At 34.7% G+C, this 12,313-nt stretch overlaps 1 protein-coding gene and 1 long non-coding RNA gene across 2 annotated transcripts in view; one reads left to right on the top strand and one right to left on the bottom strand.

The window, feature by feature from the left end:
* Positions 1–12,313, top strand: part of LOC111194768 (uncharacterized) — a 56,096-nt gene that overhangs the window by 39,685 nt on the left and 4,098 nt on the right. The gene's annotated exons all lie outside the window — the stretch shown is intronic.
* alx1 (ALX homeobox 1) lies at positions 2,442–9,160 on the bottom strand. The gene is made up of 4 exons (XM_007249249.4): positions 8,758–9,160; positions 7,116–7,375; positions 5,463–5,591; positions 2,442–3,276 (listed from the first exon to the last, which is right to left on the bottom strand). The coding sequence occupies exons 1-4, from the start codon at positions 8,990–8,992 to the stop codon at positions 2,938–2,940; spliced, it is 963 nt and encodes a 320-aa protein (XP_007249311.2). The 5' UTR covers positions 8,993–9,160; the 3' UTR covers positions 2,442–2,937.

The raw sequence follows: 12,313 nt of genomic DNA, 5'->3' as shown, positions 1-12,313 counted from the left end.
GAGAAGAAAGATGCAAGGGACATTCATGAACAAACAGCAGATGCATACATACATAAATACACACACACTCACATATAAACACACACCCACACACGCAAACAATCTGAGCAGTTACTGTAAGAGAGTAGAGATGTGTTTCAGGCCAAATGTTATAATCCCAGTCTGATATCTCCCTAGTGCAAACCCTCCCAGAGTGAGCTAAGCGTTGGAGATGAGCTAACTGTTATTTAATAGGAAGAACATGTTATCGGTGGAAGTGACTCCGCAAACAATTCTTCTTTTTACCACTATTTCAGTCCGACTGTCAGGATGTTTTATGTAGATGTGGATAAACAGACTGAAACCAGTGTAAGTTCAGTGAAAAATGGATGATATCACATAAAAGTTTCTATCAGAGCCTAAACAGTTCTCAACAGACTGTTGCGTTTAAACTGAAACTTCTTCCTTAAATATTATCTCACAAACTGAAGTTTTTTTAGATGCTGTTAACAACAAAACTAAAACATAAAGCTCAAAAGAGGTGTAAGCAATACCTTTAACTTATTTTATGTAAATTAGTTCTGTTAGTTTAATGATGCTGTTGACAGTATATCTTCATTAACTTTATTATTTTTAATGGGTTTTTTTTATTAATTCTAACTGTGCTTAAAGCAATAAAGATACAGGTCTGTCTCCTCCATCATCCCCCTTTCTTGTAGTGTCATTCATAATGAAATAAGTATTACAGATTTAGCATAGCTGCACAATTGATCATTTCAGCAATGTGTGCCTGCATAGTAGTCACGCTGCAGGATGTGGAATGTCCTTAAATCTTTTTAACACTGTTCACATTTTCCTTGATAATATCTGTCCAGTATCAATATTTCACTTCAATTTTGGATATTGGATATCTGGTAATATCCGGTGATTTTTTTAAAAACTTATTTTGAAATATTATATATATATATATATATATATATATCAATTTTTTTGTCAGATTTCCAATATTGTCCAACCCTACTAATTCGTCATATAGAAACTTTTGGCACTACAGTACATTTTTTTTAAATGAAAATAAGTGATCATATCCTTTAGAAAACCACATATCTATCAGTTGTGTTTTTTAGATTGTGTCATTTTTTGTGTTGTATAGATCAATAGAAATGCCCCCAATGTACTCGAAATTGACTTGAAAGTTAAGGAGTTTTCTATTGCCCTGTAAACTTGGACTTGTTTTTGTGTGACAGCAACAGTTACAGTTACATAAACAAAATGTGTGTTTTTACACAATAGTTTGTATGCTCTGGTCCAAATCAGTTAACAAGTTTGTAAACTTGGAGCACTGTCCTTGTGGTTTGAGTTGTTTTCACACAAGTGATAACTTTCTCTCTGCTTATTGGCCAGAGCTGTGTGTAGCAGGAGCAAAAAATAAATAAAAAAAATAATACAGGAAAAAGGTTTTGTGTTCTGAACTAGTGCATACAGTACGCCTGTGCAGTTTAACATGGAGCAATGACAAGGTGTTTTTGTTTATAGCTGTGTTATATGGGTAATATACTAGGTTTAACTGACTATGTGCGCTGTTTTTAACAAACTTGTGGAGTCCACCTGATTGTTGTATTCACACCTGACCAATCAAATCACACCAGGGATTGAAACAAACCTGAGCCTTTTTTTCAATTTAGTTTCAGTTAAAAGATGGAATTTGATGAGGGGTGCTTTAACTTGCATATGACTGTAATTATCTGACTAAAATATAACAGAGTGGAACTATACTATTAAATACAGTGCAGGGGGAAGTCAATTAAATCAATAAAGTAAGCTCAATTTATAGTGTGGGTACATTTCAGAAGACCCTTTTACATTTTAAATCTCAAGATTTACATATAACAAAAAATACTGAATCAAAAACCTTTGTTTTTCATTAATTCAAGTTAATAATATATCAGGGTTTGCACGGTCATGAAAAACCTGAAAAATAATGAAATTTGAAAATAGCAATTTTCAGGTCTGGATAAGGTTTGGAAAAATAAAAACACCCAGAAAGTTTTGGAAAAGTCATGGAAATTTGGTCTACAAATCTTTGTTTTTGTTATTGATGAAGAAAATCTATTTTGAGCTAACAAATACATCAGCACAGAGTTAGTTTAGTAATTTAGCCCTACACAGTGGAACTCATTTTATTATTGAAGATTGTTTGTAAACTTCTTTTTCAAAATATTCATTTTAGGTTTACTATAATCAATTTTGATTGTAGTTTTAGTTGATTTTTTTGTTTGTTTTATTGTCCATGTCTGCACTGATGTCGACGAAAAAATCCTGAAAATGTATTGGTTAAAAAGGGCTTGAACCCTAATATATGCAAAAATGTTAAACATTTTTTAAAATCATTCATTTTAACATAGTTAAGCATGTATGTTCTGTTTTACAAATGAAAAATAACTGACAAAAACAATCACTAATTTAATGAAATAAATTTTATTCAAATAATGTTATCACAGAGGATGAAATGATCCTCCGATTGTGGCAGAGCTTAAGCCAGCCACAGGTTTGAGTTGTACACAGCTTTGCTTCAAAGCACACAAACAAAATGTTAGTATATCAGAGACATCACCTCTGCTCTAAGTCCTGAGAACAGAATGCTGTTTATCTCCTAACGCTCCCTGTGCCACTGTTTTCACATCATTGTAAGTGCATCAGGAATAACAAGGCACACTATTGATTCCTAAAGAGACTCCTTTTTAAACTATAACCAACTTCTATTCTATAGCCAACTTCTAATTTCGGTATTTCAGCATGTGAAGGAATGATACAATGGTGCTGTCTGCAATTTTGAAGCTCTTTAAAGAAATCATTTTATATTTCAGTCATTCAAGAGTTCAAGACCATCAGCCCTATCAATGCTTTAAGGTTAAACTCCTTGTATTATTGCTATGTGTAAGAGTCTGAGAGAGTGGCTCACATAGCCCAGGAAATGTTGGCCGTGTGCTCTTTTGCCTTCATCCTCAGGACAGCGATGCTGGAGGACCGCCGCTCAAATTCAGGCTTGCTCTCAAATGCTGCATGTCCACTGGGTGCTGGAGCCAAGAGTGAATCAGCAAAGAAGTTGTTGAGGGAGACGTGATTGACGCCAAACTGGTTTTGTTGGTGGTTTGGGAAGCCCACGTAACCGTGCTCTGGAGCTCGTGGAGAGTGGGGGTACGGGGAGGGCACACAAGGAGGGGAACCTCGTGGGATCATGCAGGACGACACCATGGAGCCACTGGGTGACTGAGCCGTCCACAGGTTGTTGGGAATCTGTGCGATGCGACAATAGAGGAAATGGTTTAAAACATGAAGCTTTTATTTTATACACTTTCATTTAATTTCTAATTTGTGTAAACTCTGAGGGAGAAACTGTTGCATATAATTAAAGGTCCTATACAGTTCTATTTGTCACAAACCTTTTATTATTTTTATCCTTTTTTTTAATTCATCTTTTTATCCTTTAGAAATAACCAGGCATTTTTCAGTGCATATAAAAGAGCTCTGTTTAGATTGGCCATGTATTGTGCATTGTTCAGGTTCATGCCAAAACTCTAGATTTAACTCTAACGTGAAGGGTAAGACTATGTGTTCACAACACTATTTGTATGGCTTGAAATCGCATACTTTAATTATACAGACCAAAATACAGTCCATATTGGACTAGGTCAAAATTGTATTTAAGAATAATGGGGATTTAAGATTTCAGTGATATGGGATGAGCTTATTAATGCTTCCAAACATAACACCAGGACTCAGGCTTTTTAGCATCTAATCAAATACCTACACTGAATCAGATAACAGAAATGGTCTAAAAATAAATATCAAAGCTGGGGTTAAAATAGACAGTCAAGAAAACATTCTTCCAGGACACCACATAGAAAAACATTCCATCAGGACCATCATAATGAAATCTAGAGAGCAGGCCAGTCAGTTGTTTTACATTGGCTGCACATGCTATTCTCTGCATATCAGATATGACCTCAGTCTTAAGTAAAATAATGATGGTTGCATCCAGCACTATAAATACGTCCAGCTCTCAGATGGCCCAGATGTTCTCCAGGGTGCAGAGATCCTGCAGCTGTTACCGTTTTTATTGCATGTTGTTTTCCCATTAGCCAATTAGAGAATGTGTGAGTAGCATTTTCTGAAATCTTTTACAACAGTGGAAAGTTAACTATATGATTTCCAATTTTAATGAAAGCAGCCGGTTAACATTTTAGCATTTTCAGAAATGGTCAACACTTTTTAGAACAGTGGAAACATAACTATATGATTTACAATTTTAATAAAAGCAAAGGATTGGAAAAGGCTTAAACATAAAAAATCCTTTACGTTTTCTGGTATGAAGTGCAAATTTGTCTGAACACATTGGCGTTTTCATATGTATAAAAAGATTTTTTTTTTTTTTTTTTTTTTTTTTTTTTTTTTTTTAAACAATAATTTTTGGCCCAAATTTGCTCTGAAAGGTTTTGAGTGCGGACATTAGAATAATAGGGTGACTATTTTTTATTTCCTAAGGCATTAATAGGCCTGCCACAATAATTATATTATCGACTTATCATACAATATATGAATAACTTTAATTTCCTGTTGTGTTTACTTAGTGAAAAGAGCATATTAACAAAAAAAATGTGGTATTTTAATTTTTATTTTAGTAGGATATTTATTTATTTATTTTATTTTCCAAATCCAGTTGCTGAATATTTGTACTAAATGAACATTTACATCTCCTGAAAAGTAATGTGTAAATGCTTTTTAATGCCATTATATATCAGTGGCATGACATGACACTCTTACAATTATAACAATACCACTTATCATAATTGTTTTTTGATAATATGTAGCTCTGGAAAAAAAATAAGAGACCACTTAAAAATGATGGGTTTCTTGGATTTTACCAAATTGGAAACCTCTGGAATATAATCAAGAGGAAGATGGACAATCACAAGAAATCGAACCAAGCTGAAGTACTTGAACTTTTGCACCAGGAGTGGCATAAAGTTATTCAAAAGCAGTGTGTAAGACTAGTGGAAAAGAACATACCAAGATGCATGAAAACTGTGATTAAAAAACAGGGTTATTCCACCAAATATTGATACACAAACATTTAAAACTTTATGAATATGAACTAATTTCTTTTCTTTATTTGAGGTCTGAAAGCTCTGCATCTTTTTTGCTATTTTAGCTATTTCTAATTTTCTGCAAAAAAAAAAAATCCCCTACATGATAATTTTATTTAGAATTTGGGAGATGTTGTCCGTAGTTCATAGAATAAAACAATGTTTATTTTACTCAAACATAAACCTATAAATAGCAAAATCTGAGAATCCAGTTCAGAAACTGAAGTGGTCTCTTAATTTTTTCCCAGAGCTTTATATTCCAGAAAGGTTGTATTTTGTAACAGTCCTATTCCCAGCAGGCTTACTGTTAAGAGTAATTTGTAGCTGTAAACTCACCTGTGAGTAGGTGTCTGTTCTGGGTAAGGCTGTGAGCTCGTATGTGTTGCTGTAAGGGCCTTTGGGTTGCTGCAGGTGTCCGTACCGCTCTCGCTTCCTCCACTTAGCCCTGCGGTTCTGGAACCAAACCTGTATCCATCAGAGAGAACCAAGAAATCCGTCACCATTTACTCAAAATCCTCTGAATTCAGATGGAACGCCGAATATTCTTTAGAATTTGTATATATATCTCAGTTAAAAAAAAGTGAGACATAATGAAAAGTGAAGAAATCAGACTTTCCTAATGCAGTGTTAGATAATTAGTAACATTGTCAGTTTTCTGTGAACCGCTAAAGGCTAAATCCAAGATATCAAATCCAAATCCAAAAAAAAATTTAAAATTAATGTTCATTTAGGAGATTAGAGATAAATAGTGGTTAAATCTAGGCAAATGTAAAATTAAGCGTGGTGGAGATGTATGCTTTTGACCTTTAACTTATTTTTTCATGCTAGCCTTACATATCTAGCTAATTATATAATCAGGCGTTCGGCCACAAGCATTAGCGTATTATTATCGGAGCTGTTTTAATGGTTTTTAAATAAAATAAGGAAGCTCTTAATTCATACAAAAAAACAGTCATAGAGGATTGTACGAGAAAAAAAAATAATTTTAATTCATTAACGTGAAGTCATGTATTCTGATATTACACAGTAAAATAACACCTACTTAAATTACGAAAAAATGTTTGGGCACCCCCGCTCAATACTTCCGAAACGCAACTGATAGCGGGTTATAGCATTATACAGAAAACTACGTGTATGCGTGACTTATACAGTATGTAGCTTATTTATTAACATTAGCTTACTTATTAAAGATTATCCTGCTACCATCAGATCATCCAGAACAAAAGAAACATACCCTATGCTGGCCAGGAGCTAGTTAACAAGTTTACTTACCAGCATAGGGTCTTGTGCTGGATATTTTAGCTGGTTAGTTAAAAGTTAAAAGGATAACATCTCGGATTATGTCTTTAAATATACAAACTGTTTACAATCTCCAAATTAAACTTTGAATCATGATACACGATACTTTGTTACTGTATACCAGAAATCGTATTTGAATAACTCATGCATATCAACATATCATTTAATATAATAAATTATGAAATGCGGGGTGTGCAAATGCCATTGCACATTAAATAGATATTGTGGTTTTTTTTGTATTTATCTTTTTGCGTTTTCCCCCTGTACAGCACTTAGAAAACATTAACAAACTTAAGAAAATTTTATAATGTCCAGGGATGCTCAAACTTCCGCATGAAACGAAACTATATTATGTAACTTTATGTGGAGTTCAAAAATGGGCCTTAAAAGTAGGAATACTTGTGGACAATGTTCCACACACTAGTGCGAATCAGAGTGAATATTATGGTCAATTTATCACTACATTAATAGATTTGTTTCTATGCACATTTTCACTGAATTTGCCACTAAAATGCTGTATTCGCTATTAGTAAACACTAAAAATGTTAATTTGTATTGTAAATGTAAGGTCACAGTGAAATGAAGCTGAGGTTAAGGCTGTGTGTGTAAGTGTGTTAAATGGGGTAAATATGTGTATGAGAGAGAGAATGGTGTGTGTGTTAATAATAAGGAGCAGCAGTGGTATCTGACCTGCACTCTGGCCTCGGTCAGCTCTGTCCTCATGGCCAGCTGTTCTCTCACGTACACATCTGGGTAGTGAGTTTTCTGGAAGACCTTCTCCAGCTCCTCGAGCTGCGCGCTGGTGAAGGTGGTCCGGTGTCTCCGCTTTTTGCTGCTGGTGACGTTACTGTCCGCCTTCTCCGCGAGCTCGTCCCCGTCGCTGCGCTCGCGGCTTTCGGCGGCGGTGCGCGCGCTTTCGTCCTCGGCCTCGGCCGCCCGGTACGCGGGATCTGCGCACAGACACGTGCCTTTAAAACCCCGAGAAACCGGGAGTCTATTTATTAACATTAGCTAACCTATTAAAGTTTTGTAAATAAGATAAACCTCAGACTAAGTATTAAACTATACTAATTGTTTGCAAACTTAACTTTGATTCATGATCAGAAGAACATAGGTAATCTGGTAGCAATTTTAATAAGAAGTTAATTGGAGCAAAGTAGATTACCAACAACAAATATATGAAATGCGTTTTGGTATTATAACTCGTTTTTTTATGTGTGTTTCCAGATTTTGTTCTTGAGTTTATATTTATTTAGTTTACATTTCTGAAGTTATATATCTGGACTTTTTATTCCATGGCAATTCTGATAGTTAAAAATCTTTCTTACATTTGAAGTTTGTTTTTACACAAGTAAATATATTGCTGTGTATTTGCTCAGTAGGTTACCAGTCTTTGTCAGTCGTTAACTCTCTTTATTAATTTATATGATCATTTGTTTATAAACTGTGTGGTGATTACGGGCAGCTCCTTTAGGAAGGCCTTATATAAAATCTCATTATTGAGCTCCTACACTGCCCATTTAAGTCTTCTGCTTCGCTGTGAATTTTACTGCAATATATAGCAAAGCAAATGAGGCCAAAAGTAAAAACAGTGCTGAGAAAGGCCGTATATGTTTTTAGTCTATAATTATGCTTAATAAGCAGATCACAGGCTGTGTGCATACTGTATGTATAATATATTTAGACTATAGTGTATTGCTAGTCGATATGGATACATAACTTTGAACTTTATATAGCCTTAAAACAACTGTCGGCTATTTTAAAATAATAATGAAAACAAAGAAACAGTAATAGAATATAATTTAGAAAAAATAGTAAAAGAAACAAATGTAATCTAGTCTTGTAATCCCTGTCAGAAATGATTAAATGTATAGTAATCATGGGTCTGGAACCTAGAAACACTATTATTAAGATTATGCTGTATTTTAATTATAAATACATAACATTAATTATTAAATAAAAAATCTAATTAGATTGAATTTAATAATAAAAAATACTTAACTTTAAACATATAAATAAACCATAGATTTATTACATGTCTTGATTATAATTAGATATATATGTAAAATTCTGCTGCTTTTTACGTGTGCACATTTAAAATAGATTATAGCTCTATTACCTACAGTAAAATTAGACTCATTTTTGCAATTCTGTATATATAGACATAGCTTTATTTTTTTTCTTGCACATCTTTTGAGTTAAAGACACTGTAATTTTGATGTTTTTGTTAAAGTGACAATAACATTAAAGATTTGTATCTATTTATCTATCTAAAGTCATTAGGCATGTACACTAAATATACTATATGGTTAAAATCCAGACACACACTCACTGCTTTGGTTGTCACATGGCGAGGCCCTGTCCATTCTGCTGTGCTGCTCGCTGTTCTGCAGGGTGTAGGAGTGAGAGTGCACACACTTAGGTGAAGTCTTGTCGTAGTACTGCACACTCTCCAGGCTCTCCATCACCTGCTCCAGAGTGCTGCCCGAGCCCATGTAGTACTCACTGCCCTTAATCGCTTCACTCTTCATGGGGAACTTGTCCGTCATGTATTCCATCATCATCATTGTCCGCGGACCTCGTCTCGCTCTCTCTCTGCCTGTCTTGCTCTATGTCTCTCTCCCTCTCCAGGCTCCTTAAAGCACACCATAGGTGTCTGTCTGTCTGTTTGGCAGTGCTGTGGCCCGCTGATTTGCGCACGCGGTTCATTAGTCTTGTCTTAAAGGGACCTTATAAGGGGCTCCCTCTTATATGTCTGAGCGCGGGGGGCTTCAGACAGCCTCCCAGCTCCTGAATATGGAGGAGACAAACTCCACCCATGGGCCACAGACACGCTCAGCAAACTCCAGCAGTGACCGGCACAGAGAGGAAGAGACAGCTCTCATCACTCAGGGCCTGCTTGGACACTTTTAATTATATTTAAAATTAAATTATTAATTTTTGTTTACGTAATTTTTCTAAAGGTATAAATTAGAGATAGATAGCTGTGCTTAAGTTTTCTTAAAAAAAAAAAAAACCCTAAATATTGACTTACTTAAGTCTTAGTATAAAAAGGTATAAAAAAGGAATAGGAAATGTGATTTTATAATTTTATAATTAAAATAGCTAGAATACTTATTTGTTTATTTATAATTGATTTTATGTTATGTTTTGTTTATATTTTTTTACAGTTATAATTACTATTATTCACCAATTTGTTCACACAACTAAACGCGCCTTTTATTTTGTGAAGTGGAAGAGCAGGCTATTTACTTTATTACTACATGTGCTATCACTGTTTATTACTATTAACGGCAGTATTACAAGTGAACACATCGTGCCATTAGGTTTTATTTTGTTTTAGTCGATTAATTTAGTGTTTTACGACTCCGTGAACAATTATTAAAACAAATGAACAAGTTTAATGCTTTTATTTTGCTTTTGTCGGCGAAAAAAGAACTTCTCAAAAAACTTTTAGTAAACGTGAACTTTTATTTACTTAAACTTTGAGACATGTTATTGTAATAAACATATTCTGATTACAGTACCTTTTAACAGCTAAATCATTTTAAACATCAGATTAAAGAATGCAAAACTATGTGGAAACTATTCTATTATTGAGTAATTTAATTTCTGACGAATTAAAGTATTTTATTTAGAAAGGTCATAGCAAAGTTTCTGTTATAGTCTAAAGGAATGCTATGCCAAATTTGTCGGAAAGGAACAGAGTGCAGATTTGATAGTGCTTAGCAATGGGCTAATAATAATAATTATTATACTAGCTACAGCAATTGAGACCTATTTATAGCCTATGTATTAATTAAACATCACACTATAAAAAGTTGACTCAAGCCACGTTTTAATAATAAATTTAAAAGGTTCAGGTGAGCCCTGCCCAGTCTCTGTACAGACAGGTTAATACTGAGCCTAATGTGCAGTCTGTGCTAATCTGCGTCGTTTTAAACTTATAAAAACTCTCCAGTATAAAAATGGGCGCGTGGAGTCACCGTGACCGGTCACTCAGAGCACCTGAACGATTGGATTTCAAACAGGAAAGCTGTCATCTGAGCAGCCTTTATAAAAGAGAGCACACATCGAGAAGCTCTTTCTCATTTACCGGCGAGTCGCACCACCTGCCAGGCTAGCCATATCCAGCCCGGCTGGGTAAGAACCCGCCGACAGTGCCCCGGGTAGAAGCTGCCCCGCCACACTCAACCAAAATAAATAGGAGAGCTCTAAAGTGGCGGGGGGCGGGGCTTATTCAGCCTCACGCTGAGGAGAAAATTCCTAAAGGTTCTGGGAGGTTGGTTCAAATGTGGGGTTGGTGGTACGATGCTTTATTCAAGTTTCCTACAGTTAGTGAAGGTATTCATCATTTCTGGACAATGAAATGAAAAGAAATGAACCAGGTTTGTTTGAAGATTTGAAGTACAAGGTGTGTGGCCTGAACCTAAAGCCCAATAAACACAGGCTTACCTATAGGTCCACCAAGCAAAGGCCTGATAAAACTGCCTAACAGAACTATTACAAATATATTTTACAATTATTTTACATCTAAGTTATAGGCAACCTGTCAGTTTTTAGCTTCGACCATTTTTTGTCTGAAAAGTTGTTTGATTTTTAGTTTTCTTAACTTTCCAATTACTCCAAACACAGTTTGGAGTTAGCTTTTCCAAATAAAAATATTGCCATTTGGAGCATTTATTTGCAATGAAAAATGGCTGAAATAACAAAAAATATGCAGAGCTTCCAGACCTCAAATAATGCAAAGAAAACAAGTTCATATTCTTAAAGTTTTAAGGGTTCAGAAATCAATATTTGGTGGAATAACCCTGGTTTTTAATTAGTTTTCATGCATCCTGGCATTTTCTCCTCCATCAGTCTTACACAGTGCTTTCAGATAACTTTATGCCACTCTTGGTGCAAAAAGCAGTTTAGCCTGGTTTGATGGTTTGTCATCCTCCATCTTCCTTTTGATTATATTCCAGAGATTTTTAATTTGATAAAATCAAAGAAACTCATAGTTTTTAAGTGGTCTCATTTTTTTCCCAGAGCTATATGTATTATTGTACTCGTTTTGTTGCCATCACACAAACAAAACCTTTTCTCCAAAAATGACAACTTTACAGGTGAAGGAAAATAGCTTTCAATGGGAGGCAGTGTAAAAAGTTTTTGTTCCAAGTAATTCTGGAGCTTTTTTATTAATCCATTCATCATAACATTTAAAAAAAATGCCAATGACAAATTACAGCTATATAGAACACATAACAGTATATATAAATACTGCATATTTTGCAATCTGTGTTAGAAAGGCTCTTTAAATAACAAAAGTGAAAATCTCTTTTATTCACTTGTACAGAGCGGGACAGTCTTGTCACCACAGACACACCACAGAACACTCTCACAATATGTTTTTTTTTTTCCCAAACATACTCATTGTGAAGCATCAAGCTTCTGGTCAAAACCTGTGTTTAAAAATGTTTTAAGCTGATGCACATTTATTACAACCGCAATGTGTTCCTTGCTAATTAAATAAAACTTTAGCTATTAGAAACCCAAACAAATCAACAGAAGGATTTATTGCTTTAAAGCATCTTACTTAACCCTGTGCAGCTTGGCTCACGTCAGCAATTGTAAAGATTATCTCTCTTGGTTTGGCCTTTTATTGGGTTGAGGACAACAAGTGGTATGAATGATCTCCTGGCACCCCCCAATGACTGGGTTAGTTGAGACTGGCGGTTTAATCTGATGAAACATGCTTTTTCATAAGGACACATGGAAATTTAGAGCTTTATGTAAAAAATCAAAGCTTTTAGTGATATCATAATCACTGTAGATGTAACTTTGTTTTGGATGCAAATAGGAGAAGTATTAAAATAATCTTTGTGGTGGATTATTTACCAGTAATT

This window comes from Astyanax mexicanus, chromosome 9 (assembly GCF_023375975.1).
Source record: "Astyanax mexicanus isolate ESR-SI-001 chromosome 9, AstMex3_surface, whole genome shotgun sequence".
NCBI classification, from domain to species: domain Eukaryota; kingdom Metazoa; phylum Chordata; class Actinopteri; order Characiformes; family Acestrorhamphidae; genus Astyanax; species Astyanax mexicanus.
This window is presented reverse-complemented; position numbering and strand designations above follow the sequence as displayed.

Bases quoted from the DNA above. Each gene is read 5' to 3' on its own strand.
- alx1 (XM_007249249.4), bottom strand. From the start codon at position 8,992: ATGATGATGATGGAATACATGACGGACAAGTTCCCCATGAAGAGTGAA. The intron at 5,592-7,115 runs GTCAGATACCAC...TGATGGATACAG, and splicing joins TGACCGAGGCCAGAGTGCAG to GTTTGGTTCCAGAACCGCAG. The intron at 3,277-5,462 runs GTGAGTTTACAG...CGCATCGCACAG, and splicing joins GAACAGACACCTACTCACAG to ATTCCCAACAACCTGTGGAC.